General features: G+C 45.2%; 1 protein-coding gene across 4 annotated transcripts in view; it reads left to right on the forward strand.

Annotated features, from left to right (window-relative positions):
* The window catches only part of USP40 (ubiquitin specific peptidase 40), a 2,045,603-nt gene that overhangs the window by 292,041 nt on the left and 1,729,938 nt on the right, over positions 1–23,624 (forward strand). For all 4 annotated transcript variants that reach the window (XM_069616007.1, XM_069616010.1, XM_069616008.1 and 1 more), the window contains 3 exons: positions 9,995–10,108; positions 10,841–11,005; positions 15,427–15,573. In XM_069616007.1, coding sequence (XP_069472108.1) covers positions 9,995–10,108; positions 10,841–11,005; positions 15,427–15,573 — 426 coding nt within the window. The remainder of the gene's footprint in view (positions 1–9,994; positions 10,109–10,840; positions 11,006–15,426; positions 15,574–23,624) is intronic.

The raw sequence follows: 23,624 nt of genomic DNA on the forward strand, positions 1-23,624 counted from the left end.
CAGTTGAACAACTCCTTAAAAGAAGCTTCTCCAAATTTGTTGCTGTAACTTCTCCCTTTATCGATATTAAATGGACAGCCTTAGAAAAATGATCCACCACTAGTAACATGGAAGTGCACTCCTTGTCCTAGAGTAATTCCACTATTAGTCTGACTGTGCCACGGATATGGTGGAATGGGTATAGAATTTAACAACCCTCCAGGCTTGCTGTTCCACCCTTTTGCCCTTGCACAAACTTAACAGGTTCTTAAATTTAGAACATCAGTTCTCATTCCTTCCCACCAGAAACTTCAACGTACCAACTCTGTTTTACGGTAACCTGGTGGCCGGATAAAATGGACTCATGATATACCCTCCAAGCTTTTTCACGCAGTTCTTCCATGGGTACAAATATTTTTGAATCCACTCTGTATCCCTTCAAGAATCTAATGTACCAGATCCTTACTGGCCCACTCCAAAGTATGTTCATTAGTCCTACTCCATTGTACCATCGATAGAAAATCTATCTTTTCAACTTAAATGGTGGATATCAAAAGTTTGTCTGTGATTAAAGGCATGTTTGTCTCCTCTGCCAATTATTTTCTTCCCGGAAACTGACGTGAGAGTAGGTCTGCCTTCCCATTTTGTCACCCAGGTTTAAAGGTTAGGACAACATCAAATTCAGAAAAGAACAAGGACCAGCATAGTTGCCGTGGTATCAAGGTTTTAGCTGACTTCAGAAATAAGAGTTTACAATGATCTGTTAGTACAGTACAGTGACTGTATGCTGGGACCCCATCAAATAATGTTGCTTCTCCTGAAAATCTGCATTGATTGCAAATAACTCCCTATCTGTTATGGTGTAATTCATTTCTGCAGGCAATAGTTTCTTTGGAAAAAAAGCAACCAGGTGTAATTGCCCCATGACTTTGTCTCTGAGAAAGCATGGCACATACCTCCACATCTGAGGCATCAGCTTCCACAAAAAACGGTTGGTTCATGTCCGGATGAAGCAATATGGGTCCAGCTAGAAATGAAACTGTCTTTCAATAAACAAAAGGCTGGCTCTGCTTCCGCTGTGCAACTAAACTTCACAAAATACAATATTGGACCAAATGAGCCACTCAAGAGTGCGATCTCAGAGAAGTGCAACAAATGGTGTGTAGAGAGCAAGTTCCACACTATACTAAAATCCGGAAATACCGGAACAAGAAGCACGGGAGGGAGTGCAATTTGCTTTTAATGCTCCCTACTCATCTGTTCACTTGTAAAACTTTAAACCTGCAAAAAACTGGTTAATTCATCAAAGACGTCTGATTGGTATTCAGACCTTCTGAAAATAAAAATGGTTGAACGGGTTTCAGTGCGATGCCTATCTCTTCTGTCACACTTTCCTCAGGACCCAAACACATGCGTGACTTCTTGTGTGGCGAGTCACTATAGAGCTGCACGGGAACAGACTGCTAAATCCTCACCCCTGTTGTAAACAATATTATTGGTGCTCCCTTCTTAGTGTTAAGCCAGGATGTGCACCGTGAGTCACCATCGTCCAATTTCCCAAACTGGTGGTGCAATCCTGTTCATGCAGGCTGAAGCGGGAGATGGGTCTGTCTTTTTACTGTTTTTGCTTAGCAGTAGTATCTTCTTTCTGACTGAACAGACGTTTTGACATTTGTGTTTCTGGAATTTGGAAGAGCAAGAAATAAACGAAATTAGAAGGCTTCTAAAAAGAATTTGAAATAATAGCAAGTCACCTGGACTGTTTTGTGTATCGCAACTAAACTTCACCCCCTCCTTAAACAGCTGTATAGTCTATGTAACTTTTTGGCAAAAATCCTTGATGAACATCCGATAGAAATGTGCAAATCCTAAAAAGCTCTGCACGTTCTTGACACTCGAGGGAGAAGACCAGTCCTGAACCGCCTGCACCTTGCAAACCTCCATCTCAAGACCTTGAGGCGAAATCCCCAAAACTCTAGTCTGTCAGTGTGAAATTGGCTCTTTTCTAGTGTTGCAGACAGATGATTATCGAAGTTTTTGTAATCTCTTTACATGTTCCTGATGTATTTCTAGATTGGGGGAATAAATCCATTTCATCCTCGGGAGGATAGCTCGGGGGCAATGTGCTTGCCTTGGAAGCAAGACGACACGGAGCAAAGCAGGTTCGATCCTTGGCTCCGTGCTTAGGAATCTCTGGGTATTAAGAGCATTCTAAATAACCTATCATATCATATCATATGAACTATTAGAAAGACGTCCAAAAGATCTCAGAGTACCTCATTGATAGAAACTTTGAAAAGCTGTGGGTGCATTACACAATGCAAATGGCCTCACCAAGGCCTAAAAAAAAACAATTTAGTCTGAAAGGCCGTTTTCCATTCACCCCCCTCCCCCTTACAAACTCTAATTAAATGATCAGCCCGTCTCAAATCCAACTTTGTCAAAACGGTAGCTCCTTGGATCTGATCTAGCATTACTGATATTAAGGGAAGTGGATAATGATTTTAGATGGTATCCTATTTAACGCCATATAATCAATATCCTATTTAACACCATATAATCGATATAAGTCCTTACAGTGTTATGCTTCGTGGGCACAAAGAATAATGGAGATGCTGCCGGTGGCTGAGAGTGATGAATAAACTCCTTCTCCACGTTTTCTCTCAAGTATTGCTTAAAGTGATAATTCTCCTTTTACGGGAGGGCGTAAATCCCACTACACGGTATGGGTGCCCCTTGCTTGTAACTCAATCGTAATAGGACATTAAAACTAACCTGCTTAACAACTAGATAAAATTATGAACATTAGCCTGCGTCGCATCGAGATAGGATTGTGAATGTTAGCAAGTGCCACAATTGTGAACATTAGCCTGCGCCAGACCCAGACAGAATTGAGAATGATAGCAAATACCACATTGAGTCTGAATTGTGAACATTCTCCTGTGTCACATCTAGATAGGATTGTAAATGGTTAGCAAGTGCCACTCTTAGATAGAATTGCCACATCTAGACTGCATTGGGAATATTTCCAATGACACATTTAGATAGAATTGTGATTGCTAGCTTGCTTCGCATCTACACAGGATTTTGAAGGTGGGCCAGTGCCACATTTGGAGAGAATTGTGAATATTGGCGTGCGTCATATATAGAGAGGATTGTGACTATTAGCCAGTGCCGGATCTAGATTGAAATGGAGAGATATTCACGTGCCACATCTAGAAAGAACATGGAAATTTAGCACATATCATTTCTAGAAAGCCAGGCCAATAACCAACCCACTAACAATTTCACCCCTCTGCATACACCTCTCAAACTCTAACCCAACACAACCACAACCCCAAAGCACAACAAACTGCACAAACTTCAGTACACCGCAACAACAAAACAAACCACAAATAGCTTTGCACAAGAGCACACAACGGCTACCGCCTGGAAAGCACACCCAAGCTCAGTGAACAGTGTTAACCGAACTGAAGCTGCCAACGGCACATCACTGCTCTCTTGCACTTATCCCGCTTGTTCCCACTAACTCATCCCCACCCCTTTTCCTTTTCAGATCTGCTAGAGCGCCAGGGGACCACTCCAGTGGTGATAGTGTGCGGTACAAAGATCCTTTAACATTAACATCCACCCGTGTCAAATAGGCTTCCTTTATATCACATATCGATTTTAACTTTATCTTTTAGTATTCGTGCAGCACTTGTATTTCTGAAATCATATGTTCTGGATTGTTTTTTTTGTTGTATTCATGGTAAAGACAATGGCAGATGTTACGAAAAAAAATTCCCTGATTACAACTAAAACAATCCAGAGGGGGTAGCATTTGTGAAATACACGCGCTGCACAAATTCTAAAAGGTCAAGTTAACATTGATATGGGATATAAAGGAAGCCATTTAACATGAGTGGATGAGGAATGACGGCAAATTTCTCACTTCCATCTTAAGAACAGACCTGTGACGCATGTAAGCAGACTTTAGCAAATCCACAGCTATCGTGGGAACAGGTCATTATTTTTTAAATAAATGTTTTGAGATAGGTGGACTTGTTAGAATATAATAATATGCATTTTCTTAGCCCTGAGCTAATCCCTTTTTGTGATCAAAATCCATTTCTTTTAGTGAATATTCAAAATGGGGTCGTTTTTGTCAGTCATTGAGTAAAAACAAAATAGAAATGTGTTCCTGGCTCCCTCTGTGAGTCATTACAAGAAAAGACTGGATCCATATACAGGGCATGTTTTAGCTGCCTGGCCTTCACTTATAAACTTGGGAGGACCCGTCCTTCATGTCTAAGGTATCTCGCGAAGTAAGATAGGCTGTTCCAATATGGTTCCATTCTCTTAACTAAATGTTAAGTAAAGACTGACTGCACTATGCAGAGGTTAGTTACACAATGAGTCATAGTGTACAGCCCTTTCACTTTGTGAAACGCACAAAAGGTATCTTTTAAAGGTTGTGCAAATAGTGACCATTGTTCCAACCGAGGGCAAGTGGATTCTATGTTAAAGGCCTCAAACATAAGTCCCCGTTCTTGAACTGGCGGAAAGAGCTTGTAATTAAAGCCATTAGCAAAGTGGAAACACTTGACATAACATCTGTTGAATATGCAATTTGTTGTGCCTTGTAGGGATTAGGGTAACATTGTATATGTCGTCTGAACATATTTGTGTTATCTTTTGCAAATGAATAACAGCTGACCTATGCTGATGCAGGCTTCGTTTCTGTATAAAATGAGGCACTGTGTACGATTCAGGCACTCACTTCTCCACTCTCCATGAAATACTGGTCGTGGATGAACCTGAAGTCCGCTCGAGTGTATGATATGCGCAAAATAAATCTTACCTTGCAATTTTGAAACTCTGTTTCAGATACTCTACTTTGTTTGAATTATAGCGCTTAGAAGTCTCAGTCTGTGTGACCAATCCATGGACTTGATTGTACAATTGGCGTAGTTTTGGTCTTGCAAATGTCTAATAAGATTGTTTTGCCTAGTTAAAGCCTAAAAGGGGCAAAACATCTGTGCGTGCACTGATAGGTAAATGTTCGCACAGTTCAGTGTGATAATGTCCCCTGGGAAAAAGTCACCAGGAAGGTGACTTTTTTTTCCTTGCACCTATAAAAGCCTTCAGCCACATATTCTACGACCGGTACTATTTTCTATTCTAACGCCAGTCCTAGAATATTTGAGGAAAGTGCTTGATTTTCACAGGCGTGCAAATTTGGGGCAATGTCGCCACCTGGCAACCTTTTCCTAGGCGGCATTATCACTGGATACCATTGGACCAATGTTCCAAGCAGTAGCTTATGAGCTGCAAACCATTCTAATATTAAATTAGCCAAAGTGCTTTTAGATACTGCTTTTTTACTCAGCGACCCTGTTCATCAGTGTTCTCAAAATATTTCTGTAGGCCGCGACTTATTGAAGACTAGGCGGTAAAAAGCCCAAAAACCGCTTGGACTGGTAGTGATCTCCAGACTCCAAAAAAGACAAGCGCCAAGTGGTTAAATTGCACAATACTATTTATTGCATAGTATTGTGCTTATTCATTCTTATTGTGGTGCCCTCCAGATGACACGTTTTTTCTGCCGATTGGCCTTTCTCAAATCAAGGCATAATTATTTTTCATATCCTTACGATATTGTCAAAAATGCACCGATTGTTTTGAAAAATTACATCATTAACCAAAACATTTTGCACATGGCAGATAATACATTGTGAATTGCATTATCGTACGAGATGTCATGCCGAAAAGCATGGTTTCAATCAATTGCAAGACAATGTTACATAATAAGAATGGTAGATATAATAATCGAAAAGTAATCCAATAAAATAGAATGTCAGAAACATTATAAAACATCAGAGACACATACAAACAGAAGAGAAACAATATAAAAAACATAATTAGTTATCGGTCTGGGGTGTCAAAAAAAGAAGCACACAAACCTTGAAATCATATTCATGTTCAGTTCAAAGGTTATAGTTGTTTGCGTAAATTATGTGCCAGATTCATTGTCTGGTTTTATGTTCAAACCTTGTATGCGGATAGACCATTATACTTATTTTTTGGAACTGCCTACTCGATCTGTACAATTTATCCAATAAAATAGCTTTATAATCTATTTGTTGTCTATATTGTCAGTTTTTTAGTCTTATATTGGGGGGTTGAACAAATGCTTACCCTTCAATCCTTGGTAATTCAGTTCAGTCCAGAATATTAATGGGTTCAAATCCCTGCAAACAGATATTATTTTAATTTGATTCTTGTCCTGCCATAGCTGAGTATATTTTGTTCCATTGAATAGGTATTTACATAAGTCAGGATTACTGTCCATACAGGCTGCATGTCCTGTTCTGGACATAAGATTTGTATTTGGTAAAAAGTTGGCTGCCTTTGCTATTCCCATCTAATAAGGTTGTGTTGTGAACATTATTAGATATGCTATTAGTTGGTTTAATGAGGAACTTCTACATGAGTCATAAAGGGTTTAGGAAGCATTCGGTTGCTGGAACGCAGTATTGCTACTCGAGCGCGTTGTGAGTATGCTGAAATCAAATTCTCTCCTCGCGATTATAAAACCCTGGGCGATCTGGGCGATTATAGTCCGTTTCAGGAGGTGAGATCTAGATTGTAGTATCACATTTGCACTTACCAGTTGCACGAAGCTCTGTCAGTCTTACGCGTCGGCTCTCTGGATATTGCTCGAGACACCGGCACATTTTGTATAGTTGTTGCGATGCGTCACTATGGGAACCCCTGAGACGTTGTCGGACCTCTGTTGCCACTGCTCCATATGGGAGCCATGTTTTGGGAAACATTTCCCGTATTAACATTGCAGACATGATGGATATGCCCGCATGTTCACTTTACTTGTGGTATTATGCCATAAACGCACTGCAGTTTTAGGCATGTATACAATTTACTATAATCTTTATTTTATTCTCTATCCCATGTGATATCTGACAAAAAATAAAATAAAATTCTTATTTTGTGCGAATTGAGAGAACGTATTCAACATAAGCTGTACATTATAACAAAATGTTTACTAAGGTCTCCTTATTTATTTGCCTCCTGCAATTACTTGCTATTCAATTAATTTGTTCCCTGTATTTTGCATATTGCTTGACACGAAATATATCTTAGGTGTGTGTCTATATCTCCAGCAAATATTTAACATTCCCATTTGCATATTATACCCTAGCACTTCTGCACAGGGTAGTTTGTGGAATGGTCATGTATGCCTATATACTCAGTTATTAATAAATGCCTAGGCCCAAAAAATCAGGAGCAAACAAAAAACATTACCTGCATACTTGAAATCTAAAATGAAAGGCAGTTTAGAATGTTCAGCCCAGACCCTTGTTCTACCATCCACCAATCATAACTCCTGTTCCTTTCCTCCATCTTGGCTTGGGCTTCCACCAGTATTCTGTAACTAAAGTTAAGGCCCAAACCATGTTCTGGGACAACTTCACTGATAAATAATAAAACAATAACATAAATGGAAAGTGAAGCACATAGTAAGTAATTGTGAATACAAACATGTTGGTAATCTTCCCAGAGGCCTGAATTATGCTGGTTATTTACTCGGGGATCTGACATTGCTAAAAAAGTAATCCAATTGCACTACATTGTAAGACGCTGTGTGCAATGTTTGAAAGTTATAAAAGTGTAAAAAATGTAAAGGGAAACCTAGATTCCCAGTATTGATGAGCAAAAGGCCAGGTGAGTGAAGCAGCCAACATGTGAGGGTCCATAGAACTATGGAGGTAAAGTTGCCAAAAGAGAAATCTTTCTTAACATGCGTTTGGTCTAATGATACTACTGATACTACACTTTTAAAGTACTGGCCCTGTATCCATGATGGTCGTGTATGGGGGACGGAACTGGGGACCCATTTGAATTCTGTCTACATTGGCGTTTTGGGAACTTTTGTTCTCCTCAGCCAACCATATCTTGCTTTATCGTTAATGTTTCAAGAACAAAACCTGAAATGCAAAGAGATCTTTGTGGTGGATAGAGGTGATTTTTACAGAGGCCACAGATGTTCAACATCTGGAGAACCCGTGCAGCAAATGGCCCACAATTGGAACACCCTTGAGTTAACCAGTAAAAAAAGACCTTTGATATAAGGGGCAGGGGTACGGAACATGGATTAACACCTGTCCTGGCACTTAAGACCTGATGGTTCGTAAAGGATAGAAATAAAGTCAACAGATTGGTGGACTCACTTTTCAGAATCTAGTTGAAAGCACATAATGTATATCTTGTAAAATGCTTGTGTGACCCATGACTGCAAGTCCCATGGTGTGTTTTGCAGAAAATTGATGGTGCAGACTGTTGTAGTAGTTTGAGATTTGCAGCTTCTCTCCACACACAATCCCTACAAAATATTTTATGTATACAAATGTATCGTTTTCAGCTGATGGCTTCCCAAAACAAATGTCGGTTAAAAAATCATTGGTTGACCAAAATTATCCAAACTAAGGAAATATGCATGTACACCTTTTGCCTAATGATGGTCTTCTGTGGTACAAGTCTCATATTCTTATTGGTCATAAAGTAGGATTCGAATTGGGCATTGTGGCAATTTTTAAAATCTGTGTAATGACATATTCATGACAGAACTGGTCCCCTTCGGCAAAAACGATGCCCTTCTTGAACTTGAGGGCTAAGTTTTTTAAATGCCTACTTTCTAGTCCATGTTCACCATGATGGGCTACACCAGCTTTTACCAGTGATAGTTGTATTTTTAGTCTAGTCAATTAAATGATTCAGGCCACTTAAAGGCATGCCATTGGCATTTCACTAGTGCCTTTTGTTAAATGGCTGAATTATAAAAAAGAAAATGGGCACATCGTTGATGAGGCCTGAACTGTGCACACTTGGCAGCTTGCTTCCTCCTCTGTGCGTGTCCTCTCTCTTTGTCCCCAATACTCTTGACTGTGATGCGTCTTAGCATGCCCGAGAATGGTGCACTACTGTGCACTTTTGAAGGGCTTGCAGGTGCAAGCTCTTCAACCCTTGTTGAGTGTCAAGGAGACATCTAGAGGGGAAATAATACAGCCTCTTGCATGACTGCAACAGCTATGTTTCAGGGAGCATTTAGGACCGCAATAGTGCAAGATGTGTTGCCCTTTTGATCGATTTAAAAAAGGGCAGCATGTCTAAATATTGCTATAAAGTACAGTAGTGTCAAAATACTGTGTGTTGGTGTGAGCAGCCACTCCCAAGCTTTTTAAAGGAGGGGATGTAGGGAATAATCTGAAGAATGTATGCAGTTTATAAAATAACCTAAAGTGCATTAGTGCAAATGTAACTTGAAGAAACCGCTTGTATTGCTGCTGTTAATAGATTTTCAGCCACTTAATCATTTCCTCTGTAAATCTCCAGCCTTGCCTTACTTGGAACCTGTTTTTAACAAGCTAAACTTGCATTTCCACTTTTTGTTTACTACAGAGATTGCTGGGGACTTGTAAGGTTACACTTGTACAAACTTTCAATTTATCATTAGCTGCAAAGAAACATAAAAATAGTCATGCAAGAGGGTAACAAGCTGAACCTTCTGTACTGTTAGCCTTGCAAGTTGTCCGCCCTGCTAGATGACATAACGGAGACCAGAAATAAATGTAACTAGGCGTACTATCCACACTCCCCAAGGTCTCAGCCCATCAGCTGATGGTTGAGATCTTCATTATGAAGCTTGCATTGAAATGGCCTCTGCCAGGTGTTAGCCAAAGAGGTTTGAACATTTGATATCCTCATTGAGTGAGGATTCACAGCAAAAAACATAATCTTCAACTGGCAGCGACATGCGGGTGAAACAAAATGGTTTGATGCACAGGATCTGGGCCATGCCCTGCCTGGTCATTGTTTCATTAGTCCTGGAGGGGATGAGGGGGTGCTCCCTTTCTGCTTTTTCTTCATGGGCTAGCTAGTGGGTTTTGGAATTCTGCATCTGCAGAAGTCTTCCCTTTATTTAATATTCCTTGTATTTACTTTTATGTCTTCGCAGGTGCGCATCATTCCCTTGCAGCTACAGCGTCTCTTTGCTCAGCTCTTGCTTCTCAATCAGCAGGCTGCGTCCACCTCTGACCTGACTGATAGCTTTGGGTGGGGTGACAATGAGGTAAGCAGTGGTGACTACCTTTTTATTGGATAAACCCTACTTTCTTTATTGACTTGCTTAACAATAGTGAGAAGCGCTTAGAGGCACAGCCCATCTGGGGGGAGGGTGTGGAATAGGAGAAAGTTATGCATCTGATTTTAAGCAGCCCATTTAGTAAATTATTCAATGCTGACCGGACTCCTGTGGCATCCCAGTAAACATTTCCGACAACTCTGTCAAAGATAATGAGATTTTACCCTGGAAATAATGATATGGAGGATTGCTAAGGGATTTTGGGACAGCACTGAGAAAAAAGGGAATCGCTGGGTAAATCCACTCTCCTCTTTTACACCTCCCCATAACTGAGTTTGTGGCTGTTAAGACCTATATTGCCTCCCCACTTTTCTTAAAAGGGTGCTCCCTTCTCTTGGATGAACTAGTAGAGTTTTCAGTTGGTAATAGAAAGAAATATTGAAACAATGGTCCGGATACTGGAGGCATTGTATGCATCACACATGCTTTCCTGATGCTCAAGGCATCTTCCATTCATGTCACTGTCTTTGTTGCTCTAACCAAGGCAGTTCACAAGTCTTTGCGCTGGTTAAGTGCACAGAAGGGAGGTATTGTAGGTTGCCAGAGCTGTCAAAACTGAGAGGAGGCACCCTCTGTTTAGTTTGTCTTCTTGGTTCACATGCCTTTGTGTTCCCAATCTAATATGTACCATTCCTATATCTTCTACGTACTGTGTCGCAGGAAACCAGGCAGCATGATGTGCAAGAGCTCAACCGCATTCTTTTCTGTGCCCTGGAGAGCTCCCTTGTGGGCACTTCAGGCCATGACCTCATCAATCAGCTCTATCACGGAACTGTGGTTAACAAAATTGTGTGCAAGGAGTGTGGTAACATCAGTGAAAGACAGGTAATGTTCTCTGATGCTCTTTCTGTGTTGCATGAACCCAATATCTCCTATGGCACTGTGAAATTCTCTGTATTTTGCTTGTAAACTGTTTCTTCTTTGTAACTTGCCAGCCCAGTGACCTCACCACTCTTTTGTCCCACACCTACCTGCCTTAGCCTCCCCAGTATCTCCAACCTCTCCTCACTTCCACCCCAATGGTGCTTTCTGTTTCTCTTATCTTTTCCAATTGCTTCTCCAGTGACTATCCTTCCCTTCTCACGAAGTCTGTTAGGAAGAAGTTCAAAAAGGATATCTTGGCCTCTAACCCTGGTCTTCCCATCGCCGACACCTATTCCAATGCTTCCACCAGACAGACCCTTACCGACATCCTCTTTCCTTTGCCAGATCTATGGACTCCTCATATGGTCTCTGTGCTCTGCCCTATATCCTCCTCTCCCATTAATGGTGGCACCCGCTGGGAAGTTCTCATGGCCTCCTTCGACTCCTCTAAAGTCATCATTAATGTCTACCTAAATGGTACTGTCATGGTCCAAGGCCCTCAGGCCACTCTCCTCCTCTTTGATAGGTGCTTCCCTCACCTCATCAATTTCCTCTCATCTCCTGCTGTCCCCTCCTCTTCCCCATCTCCTGTACCCCTCCCCAGAAGGTCTTTAAGGCTGGTAACCTTCTTCATATTGCCACTCTAAACTCTCGCTCTGCCGTCAAACACTCCTGACATCTGCCACCTTCTTGAAGAACTAGACCTTGATGTCCTTGGTCTTACTGAGATATGGTTCATGGCCAGCTCTGTCACAAGCTTTGACACTCTCCTCCCTGATGGCTACAAGATCCTCTCAGCACCCAGATCCTCCCGGTCCGGTGGGGGTAGCCCTGATATTTCCCGAGTGGATTCCTGCCTCTATCATTCCCATTCGGACCTACTCCTCTTTTGAATGCCTTGTCTGTAGGCTTTCTCTCTCGCCTACCCATTCTTACTGTGGTTACCATCTACCGGCCTCCTGGTCAAATCACCTAATTTCTCTTAAAGTGGGCAGACCTCTCCTCCTTCCTCCCTGCCTCTACCACTCAACTCCTCCTCCTCTGTGATCTAAATATACATTTAGACTCTCCTTGCTCCTCCTCTGTACTCTTCTGTGACCTCTGCGACTCCCTCTCCCTGTCCATCCTCCCCTCTGGCCCAACTCACTCTGCAGGGCACACACTCAATGTCTTGGTCGCCTCTGACCTCCCCCTCTCCATCCCTCTGACCACTCATCTCTCTCCTGGAGCGATCACTCCCTCCTCTCATCTCATCTCTCCCTCTCTTCTCCCCCAAGCAAAGCCTACCCTAACACTGCCACCTACCTTCTCGGACATCCGGCCCATGAAGCGTGTGCCAGTTGAGGCTTTTGCCGCCACTTTTTCCCCCCACACCCTCTCCACCTTTGGCTGTCTCACATCCTGACACATCCCTGTATCTGCTCCGCTTGATGCTCTTGCCTCTGTCATGAGGATCTGTTAGAAGTCCAAAGCCAAGTGCAATTCCTGGTATGACTCTGACCTACCTACACTTAAACGTAAGTGTAGGGGAGGTGAGAGGAAATGGAGGACTTCCTGTTCATCCTCTGGCAAACTGGCCTGTCGCCTGCTACAAAGGCAATACCGACTCTGTCCTCACCAAGAAGAGTCCACATTCAAGCTCGTGTCTCTGCGGCATCTAACAACTCGGCCAAACACTTTAAAATCTGCAAGGTGCTGGCCAACCCTGCTGCAGCCTCTACCCCTCCTGTTGCCTCCAGGCTCTTTGCAATGCCCTTGCCTCTCACTTCATGTCAAAAACCCAGGACATCCTGTCCACTCTCTCCACCCACAGCCCTCCTCTCCCCGCTCCATCGGTGCTTGCTGACCCTCCTTTAGCCACCCTCCCACCATCCTTCTCGTCCTTTCCTCTTTTCACCCCTGACTAGGTCGCCAGACAAGTCTGATCTATGAAAGCCTCGTCAAAACAGGTTCATCCCAGTTCCTCTAAAACCATCAAGGACCACATTGACACCCTTGCTCCGGCCCTTGCTGATTTTTGCAACCCCCCTCCCCTCTGAAGCACTCCTTTTGTGCATCCTCTTCTCAGGAAACCCACAGCTGATCCTTCTTGTCCAGGTAACTATCGCCCAATTTCCATTACTCCCTTTCTTGGCAAACTCCTGGAAAAGTTGGCCAACTCTCAGCTTAACCTTCATTCCAATTCTGTTGGCTGTCTCCATGACCACCAGTCTGGCTTCAGAGCTGCCAGAAGCACGGAAACTGCTCTCCTGAACATCCGTGAAGATCTGCTCTCCATCCTTGACTCTAGCATTCCCTCTGTCCTCATCCTCCTTGATCTCTCTTCTGCCTTCGACACGGTCAACCATACCATCCGGCTCAACCGTCTCCGTGAAAACCTGGGTATTACTGATCAGGCTCTGGCCTGGCTGACCTCTTTCCTCTCAGATCGACCCTCCCAGGTCCAACTTGGGTCCTTCCTTTCATCTATCTTCCTCTCTACCTGTGGTGTTCCCCAGGGGTCTAACCTCCCGCCCTGGCTTTTCAACCAATACCTGGCAACTCTCGCCCACTGCATTGCCACTTTCTGCTCAAATTTCCAGTGCTACGCTGACGACACTCAACTCATTTTCAGGCTGCCCTCTGTTACCTCTGCTCCCTCTCTCATCTCTGATTGCCTAACTACCATTCAAGATTGGTGTTCCGCCAATGATCTTTGTCTGAATGCCAGCAAGACGTAGATCCTCTTGATCGGCACACCTTCACCATCCTTTCCCCTCACTGTCTGGCCGGCCTCCATTGGCCTTCCTCCTACCCCCACCTGCGTGGCTAAGAACCTCAAGGTCATTTTTGACTCCACCCTTTCCTTCTCCACCCACATCTCTCTCTGAGGTCTCTAAAAAGTCGAATTTCCAACTGCACCTCCTCAGAGGTACACTGCCTTTCCTCTCCTTCCCCCAGAAGCTCATGGTATCCCAAGCTCTGGTTCTCTCTAGCTTGGACTATTGTAACAACCTCTTTCTAAATCTACCTGCCTCCTACTCTCCGCCCTCTGCAAATAATCCAGAACAGGACTGCAAGACTCGTCCTTGGCCTCAAGCCCTGGGATCGTATCTCTCCAGCTCTGAAATCTCTCCACTGGCTCCCAGTGGATGCAAGGATTAAATTCAAAACCCTCTGCATTGTCCACACGGCTTTCTGGGGCCTGGGTCCAAAATACCTTCCGCTATCCCTCCACAAATACCTCCTCTCTCAAGCTCTTCGCTCCTCTACCTCCAACTGCCTAAGGGTCAGTCGTTTTTCAAAGAAACGAGCTGGGGGTAGATCTATCTTCAGCTGGGGCCTCCCTCTGGAACAGCCTCCCTGCCATTCTAAAACTTGAGGAGAACCATCTCTGGTTCCGGAAGCACCTCAAGACCTTCCTCTTTTCTTCTACCTTCGCTCCACCTCTCCCCTGCTGATCTGTTCTCTCTTGGCACTGTGCACCTGGCCACACTCTGTCCTTCGGGTCCAGGTACCTGCTCACCCTGCCACCCTCCCACACTGCCTCCGGGCCACCCCTTGCACTGGGGTCTGTATCTGTACCCATACAGCCACCCCCCCTTTTTCTTCCTGCAATTATCAGACCTACCCTGTCTGCTGCCTTAAACCTAGCATTTGCAAATTGCTGGCTGCATTACCACTGTTTGCTGCCTTTATTATTTATTTGTTATTTATCTGTTTCTCCTCTGCTTCGCACTTTCCACTTATTACTCCTTCCATGCACTTTTCCCCTCCCCCTATCCCATGCACTTGCGCGTTCCCAATGTCACTGGGCCTGGTAAGATCGCTGTTTTTTTCTCCCCTGTTCCCCTCCCTTGCCGCGCTCTGAATCACTTGTGTACGAGCGCGATAGAAATAAAATATCAATATGGCTTCTGTATCTCCTAAACCATTGTCTGTTAAATTCCTCTCATGCTCTCTTCCTCTTCTATGTATCTTGTTCTTGACTCTTTCTCTTAAATTGCTTGTACTTTCTCCCTATGTTTTCCTACTCCCGCCTCTGTACCTGTAGTCTCCCCATTCTGACCTTCCTGAAACAACTTCTGCTCTGCTTTTACTTCTCCTCCAAAGAAACAATTAGGGGGAGGGAGGCCTTAAACAAACTAGCCTTCACCTCTACCTCTGGATTGTGTCAACCCATTACTATTAAATAATCTCAGCTAATGGGTTCTACTTTGTCCCAGCCTCTTACATTACTGTCTATGGCTCAACCCCTGGCTAGACTTGTCTTGGCCCCTGGTCCCACCTAATGGATATATAAGCCTTTCTTGTGTACCCTTTGTTTGTGAACTCCACGCCCCCACCCACTTTCAGACCATTGCTTGGTTGCAGAATGTCCGAAGCTTTGGGTTTCTGTGCAGGAGGATTTCCTGGATCTGACGGTGGCTGTGAAGGATGTGTCCAGCCTGGAAGAAGCGCTGTATAACATATATGTGGAAGAAGAGCTCTTTGACGATGACAATTTATATAGATGCAGTGCCTGCAACAAATTGGTCAGAGCATCGAAGGTAAATCGCTACAGTTTCCTATCAAAAATGCAGTCTGACCAGGACTACAAATACTATTTATATTTGTGCAGTGTTACTTTTGCTATAAAACATGTTCGAAACAATCATGTAACCCATGATGTGTACGATCTATTAATGAGGATTTTGTGGTAGGCCAGAAGTAGGAGACAGAGCAGTTTTTGTCATTTCAAGATTCTTTATTTAAATAATGAAGTAAAAATGCCTCACTAACCCTAGTCTATGGGTTTCCCTACCTAACCAAACTAAGGTGCTTGTTGTCTTATGTGAAGTCCAAAAGTGTAAACAGTCTGCCCTCAGTCCAACTCTAAGCTACTCTATCCCTACAACTAGTAGAAAACCAGAAAAGTCCAGGCGAATGACTCCCTTCTGCTGGATAGGCTTCTTCAGCTTTAGTATGCAATATTGAGATATTGCTGGACTATCTCGTGAAGTATTGGTTTAGTTCTTGTAGGGGACTTTTCTCAGTCCTGGTTTCACCTGCTTGTTCCCTTGGCAGGCCTTTCCTCTTCAGCTTTGTTAGCTTTGGAAATCCTTGAGAAAGATCTCTCTTCAGTATCTGTCTTTCTCTTCCTGGTTCCATTAGGGAGACTGATTGCCTCTTTGTTTGGCCCTTGCAGTACTCTGTTGCTACAGTTCTTCAATTCTTTGTGCATAAGACAGTTGGCCTATTCCCCTCTTCTGATTCACTGTCTTTCTCCTTGCTCTTCTTATTGTAGGCCCAATACTAATTCTCTTGTCCAGTTCTTATCTCACTGAGACAAGTAAGATGGGTTTCACAATGGTTTTTCTCTTCGGACCACTCGATGGGATGAGTAGGTTGAGTCCTCGAGTGTTTGCTACTCTTCTTAACTTTGGTTCACTCACTGTGACGAGTGGGCTGACAGTGTTCCTTATTGCTGTGTTCCCTCCTGGGCCTTCCACCAACCATGTTACCTTGCTTTTCTATGGTAGGTGTCACCGGGCCTTTTCGCAGGAGCAGGACTTCGTACATTGTCAGGACAGCTTGGTTGCTAGTTTCCATCTGTTTTGGACTCTTCTGCGGCTTCAAGGCTGCAAAAGTCTTGGTGTAGTTGGACTACTCACCAGTCCACCTGTCCAGGGTCACACCACTGTTCTTGCCTGCTTCTCCTTGAGGTTTTCTTCCCCTCTGCTCGTCAGACTAGGACTTCCTCGGTTTCTGTCCGACAACACCATCTGCCTTCCTCCCGATTGAGAATCTCTTGGTCTCCTGTTCCAGTCACGACTTGACTGTTTTTTTTAACGCCTGTTTTATTATTTTCATGGTGAAATGAAACAATTACAGATAACGTAACCACGTTACCTGAACATTTACAAATCTTAATTGCCAGCACGAATATTGCTTCCCTTTAATCACCAGTCACTGATTCAACCCCTCCCCCTCATTTCTTACCCTTTCCATCTCATTCACATCCTCGTAATTACTTTTACCATCAATCGGCAGCAATCCAGAGTATTCTGCAAACTTTGCAATGCATATCCCAGCATAAATGCCACACAGTGCTCCTCCACTCCCCGCCCTCTATTCTCCCGCCTCCCTTTTGCCGGCTCCCAAGAGACCCACAGTTCAACCTTTGTAAATTTTTCCATCTCAACATCCCTCCTTGCCTTGATCAGGGCGACTTTAAATCTGGTGTTAATGTCAAATCATTAAGCATTCCATCATCTCTGCCCCCCTCTTCCTCCTGCCTCTGTGTTCTCAATACAGACATCTCTGCAAATCCCCACCTTTGCACATCTATAACCCAGACCGGTCCCATTGGATGTTTCCAGGAAATGACGATGCACCATTTGGCTAGTATTAATAAAAAACGGCACCATTTTTCTCTTGGTCTTATCCCTCTTCTTTTTCCCAGGTAACAACACTAGCAAACAAATCATTGATGTACACCCAAACCAGGGCTCAAAAAATCTACTAGCCCACTAGCATTGGCAAGTAGTTTTTTTTTATGAAAGGCGAGGACCATTTGCATGATACTCAACCTTGCTGGCGAGTATGGGTATGTTAGAAACGTATTTTCCGTTTACTGCAAACACACTTGGTTTGCAGTAAGTGGCAAATGTAAGTTTCACTGTGCATGCTTGGCAGCATTGCATCAAGTAGGGGGGGTGCTTATGACGACATGCACCATTTTACAAAAAAAGGAATGGTAAATATTTTGTCACGGGTCCCCTTGGGGCGAGTGCATTTCTCTTGGGGTGAGATTGTAAACTAAGGCCTAGTGGGATTTTTAACAATTTGTAAGGCCTTCATACATTCCACGCACCAGTGCATTGATCTTGTCCATCACCATACTACAGAATGTCGTGATCACTGGACAGTCTCGCACCATGTTCCAAAATCCTGCCAAATGTTCTCCACATCTGGGACAGGTGTGCAGGGCCCCACAGCCCATGGCATGCCACCTTAATGGGGTGATGAAGACCCTGTGCAGGAAGTTGTTTTCGATCAGCCGGAAGCGTGCATTTCTAGATACTTTCCTTACCTGTTCCCAAATCCTAATCCATGTTCCCTCCTCTAATTCCTCCCCTATATTTCTCCCACTTCCCCTTAACTGTCAGGTCTATTCTCGATTTTCCCTATCAGAGATCCCCATATACATGCATGATGGATCCCCTGCTCCCCTCCAGTGTCAATCTAGCATTTAGCTCCGGGTCTGTGCCTGGCTCTTGCAGAATCCCCTCCCACAAAGCTGCTATCTTCTTCACCACCTGTGCATACAATAGAAATGATTCCCTATGCATCTCACATTTCTCCCTCCATTGCTCAAACGTGAACAACCGACCCTCTTCAAAAAGACCTAGCGTGTGGCATCGTCCACTCTGTAACCTAGGGAAACCTATATTTATCGCCAAGGTCCACAATTCCTGATCGAACCCTGGTGGGAGGCTGGGACTATAACCTCTTATTCCTGGAGTTATTTTTGTACTTGTTCCACACCATCCTCGGAACTCTGTATATGTTCTTCCACCCCACCGATCCTATGGGCTCCCATAGTAACTCAATTCCGTGTCGATGTGTCGGGAGCTTTCCCAGCAACAGCCTCACCTCCCCCGAATCATCCTACCTTCCGACCCCCTCTAGCTGTGCTGCCATCAAATATAGCTCATAGTCCAGTAGGGGACAACCATCCATCCCGATGCTGTCATTGGAATGTCCCAAAGGACACCCTCTGCCTCCCATTACCCCATAACAACTCTATTTTAATGTCCAACTTATTCAAAAATACTTTAATTGGGTATGGAATGTGTATGGGAGTGAGGGGCCCCCTCGTGCCGTACACTCCTCAGTACAAGGCTTGGACCACGTGCCTCCGGTAGTGGGATTGCCCCTTGCCCTTATGTAAAGTTAACCACGGTTGACTGCTACATAGATGGGACTACTGAGCAGGACACGGGGCATCCATCTTTTGTGCCCCCTTTCGACTCCATCTTGGGTAAACAGGTCTCACTGCAATAGTACAGCAATGCTCAGCTCCCCTTCCACCGCAGCAGCCAGGGACAGAGAGACACACACTCACACACACACACAAGGCGCGCAGGCAGCTGCCTGGCCCCCACCCTTGCACTCCCCTTGTGAAGGAAAGCTCTGCGCTCTCATTCTCACGCTGAAGCCTGAGAAAGTTGCAACAATAAATATGATAGTTTTCTTCCTCTGAGATCACTGCCAGCATGTGAACCAGGATAAGCTAAGCACTTTTTGCTCGTTCGTCCCCATAAACGTGCAAGCCACCCACCCCCATTTAGAGCAATTTATTGCCATCCTGACCCTGCGCTCCCTGTAAGGTATTTCTTTCAAGTGCCAGACCCTCACCTGTGCTGCGAAAACCACCCAACACACCACTACTAACCTTAAGCATCTTACCACAATATATGTTTTTACTTATACTAATAGGTCTAAAGCTTAGCAGATATGTGAAACGCAGCTTGACTCATTTTACATACACAATAAAGGTCAAGGCCTCCAATTAAAGCCACGAATGACCCAACTGTACTAACAATAAAAACTATGAGTGATTTGTGTAAGAAATATGAAAAGTCACATAAAATGTTTAGATAATTAGTTATTTAGTGTTTTTCGGATGCAACATATTAGCTTAGGTAGTGACCACAGTGACCGGACCCTAACCTGCGTGGAGCACAAGATATTTGACGTCCGTCATCTCGTCAGCCACTCAGCCAACCAGAAGGAAGAGATGCCACCCACAGCACCACACCGCCTGACCAATCGTGTCCATTTAGCATTTTTTGTTAGTTACTTTAATTGATATATATATATATATTTCTGAGGCTTGTGGAATCTGCTTAGATCACATGCTGTGCATAGGCCGACATCTAGTGGAAGCTGCGGAGTATTACAGTTTGTTTTTCGAAACTCGAAAATGGGCGTCGACACAGGCGTGCCAGTAATACTATCCCTAGTGTGACGTCCACTGTACCCAAGATCCCTCACGCGTCTAGGATCCTCGGATTGTTTTTTTTCCGCCATACTGGTCGGAAGCATCTTGCGGAGTCCCCTGGCCTTAGCCATACTTTTGCTAATTATTGAAGTTTAAAATTATTTATTGACATCCTTCACCACCCCAACGTCGACACTCGACGACGGCTGGAGAAGACATCGACCGTCGGCTGCTGCACAACGGATCTGGGCCTAGTAGGCCGCTGGCCTTGGCCCTGCAAGTAGGGAGAGTGGGGGGTGGTACATACTCTTCACTCTTTGTATATAGGTACACCTTATATATTCCTACACTTACCAGCCCGCTGCCTCAAGGTGCGTATGGAGGGTACCCCTTTCCAATTCTGCCCCAAGTGCAGCCGCAAATACCCTTGGGTCGACAGGCACGCCACGTGCAATCTCTGCTTGCCGAGGGACCACCCCGAAGCGAACTGCAGAGCGTGTAGCAGGTTTAAGCCTAAGACACTTAAGGACCGTTCGACAAAGCGTTGGGCCCACCACGCCAGGCAGGCGGCCATGGCAGCGGAGGGCGCCTTCAGCGATGGCAGCGATGCCGTACTTTCGGACGGCGAGGGCATTACGGCGTCGAAAGACTGCCGAGCGCAGGTCCCCGACCTCGGAAGGTTGTCCGGCAGGGCGGCTATGGGGAAGACCCCCGGCGACGCAAGCGCTACACACCCTACACACACTAAGCACACTAAATCCAACCGAACCTCGACGACGTCGACTTCTCGGAAAGAGGCACAGATAGAACGGTCCGACTCGGTGTCCTCTGGGCGCTCTCGATCGAGATCGCCTCATGACGCAAGGCAATCATCCACTCTTGCCAAGAGTGCCTTGCTCCCTAGATTAACGGAAGTTCGATCGTCGGAAGACGAAGACGACTTCCACCCCCAGGCCGCGCTCCAGGAGACCGAGGCCGCAGTTAACACCAGCGAGGCCCCACGCTCGAAGCACACAAATACCTCTCCCGACCCTCGACGCCAGGCGTCGAAAGTCTCTGGGGCCTCCAAGGGGCAGGGAAAACATTTTTCCACGCACGGGGAGGGGGGGAAACAGCGGAAAGCACAGCCTTCCACTCCTGTAAGACCATCCTTCCACCCTAAGCAGACAGACAAACACAAATCTACTGGGACATCAACATCCAGCAAGAGTACCCTTGATAAGTCCTCTAAGTTGCCTACTAAAGTCATACCCTGTTCCAAAGAATGGTCCAGTGAAGACATAGACAGGGTCATGTCAAGGATGTCTTCCTTAGCTGATTTTTATGACAAAAACCCAGAACATTTCCTTTCGTATGACCCTCAAGGGGCCACACCCTCAGGCTCCTCTGATCCTATCCCCCTAAGTAAAAAGGCCCGGTTCGAAAGACCTGAACCCTTCGAGGTGCAGCCTTACTCTACTCCATACTCTACTCCACACCCCAGATACCAAGGACAGCCTTTCCCTGAAGGGGACCAGGAGTTTGAAATTATGGAGGAACAAACCGGGACTGAATACTATGCGGATGATGAGGACCTGGAGGAGGTAGAAGATGAGCAGGAAATTTACAGAGTAGATTCCCCGGTAGAGAGCGAAGCCCCAGTTACCGACTCGCCAGTTGATAACCAGCCCCTCCTTAATGAAGTTCTCGCTCGCGCAGCAGAACATTTTCACATAGACACCCACGGTGTACAGGAGGAAAGGGACTTTGCAGAAGAGTTGGTGGGAGAGAGGAGGCCGGTCGCTCAGACCATCCCTATCCTTAAATCCATCCAACGTAGAATAGATCCATCCCTGGTGAATCCTAACCTCACCAGAGCCGTCAACCCCAGAGTCGAAAAACTTTTTCGGGCAGCCCAGTCTGACCCTCTTTATATAAGAGGACATCTTAAACCAGACTCCCTAGTGGTTACCAACACTCGGAAGAGGGCTGGAACACCCTTATCGTCGTCAGAAGCTCCTCCCGACAAGGAGAGCAAAAAACTGTACGGGTTTGGCAGGAAGGTAGCCTCAACGTCCGCCTACCAAGCAAGGATTGCAAACTCCACCACCCTGTTGGCAAGTTACAACTGCCATCAATGGGAAGAGGTCGCGGCGCTCATAGCCTCTGCTCCTGAACCGTTAAAGGGCCAGTTAGCTCGGATCTCGGCAGAAGGGAGAGCCGTGTCTGGTTGCATATTAAAAGCAACTTTCGACGCCGTGGACAACGCAGGAAGATTGATAGCAGAAGGTACTGTTATCAAGAGACATGCGTGGTTACGGCAGTCGGGGTTCAAAACAGAAACCCAGGCTTCATTAATAGACAAGCCGGTGGAACCCGATCTATTGTTCGGGAAAGCGGTCGAAGACGCACTTAAGAATGCCAAGGACGAATACGAGACTCTCAAATCCCTTGGCCAGCTTACCAACAAACCCCCTAACCAGAGGGGGAACAGTAATTTTCGTCGCCCACGCGGCCAAAATTCACAGAGAGGCAACTATGCCCAAGGACAGGGTACACAATGGAACAACAACCAGCAGTCTACCCAAAGTTACGGCAGGGGTAACAAGAGAGGTCGTGGAAGAGGCAGAGGCAGCCCCAACAAGAGAGGTGGCACGCCTCCACCAAAGCAGTGACGCTCAGCTCAGGGTCCCTTCTCACGCAACCCAAGTAGGGGGACGCATTTCCAACTTCACCCAGGCTTGGGAAGGGATCACCTCAGACAGATGGGTGCTGTCAACAGTGTCCACAGGATATTGTATAGAATTACTGCAGCGTCCCCGGAACCACCCTCCACGACAAAGAATACACTCCTTAGAACATCAGAAGATCCTTCTCGAGGAGATCGCCATTCTGCTACAAAAGGACGCGATAGAACTCGTCCCAGGACACCAGGTAAACAAGGTTATCTATTCAACTTACTTCCTTGTGCCAAAGAAAGATTTGACAATGCGCCCAGTATTGGACTTACGGCCTGCCAACAAGTATGTCAAGCCCCAAAAATTCCGTATGACCACGCTACAAGAGGTAATCCCCCTCCTAAAAAAGGGGGATTACATGGCAACCTTGGATATGAAAGATGCCTATTTTCATATTTCCATGCTCCCAGCGCACAGAAAATACTTGCGCTTCAAGGTGGACAGTCGCCACTACCAATTCAAGGTACTGCCCTTCGGGATAGCTTCAGCACCAAGGGTATTCACCAAGGTACTGGCGGTGGCAGCTGCACACCTACGCAGGGAGGCAATCCCAGTGTACCCTTATCTGGACGACTGGCTCATAACGGGGGAAACCCCAGGAATTTGCAGGTCAAACATTCAGAGGACTATCGACCTCCTCCACGAATTGGGCTTCTCTATCAACGAGAAGAAGTCAAGTCTGGTGCCAAGCACCTCAAAACAGTTCCTAGGAGCAATCCTAGATACTCAAAGGGTTGACCTTCCCTTCGGAAGAGAGAATTCGGAATTTACTACTGCAAATTCAACATTATCAGTCAGGTCAACAAATAACGGTACGCAAAGCAATGCGGTTACTGGGCATGATGGCGTCATGCATTTACCTGGTACCCCACGCGCGTCTGCGCATGCGTCCCAT

The sequence above is a fragment of the Ambystoma mexicanum genome, chromosome 9 (assembly GCF_040938575.1).
Source record: "Ambystoma mexicanum isolate Mex_15411 chromosome 9, UKY_AmexF1_1, whole genome shotgun sequence".
NCBI classification, from domain to species: Eukaryota; Metazoa; Chordata; class Amphibia; order Caudata; family Ambystomatidae; genus Ambystoma; species Ambystoma mexicanum.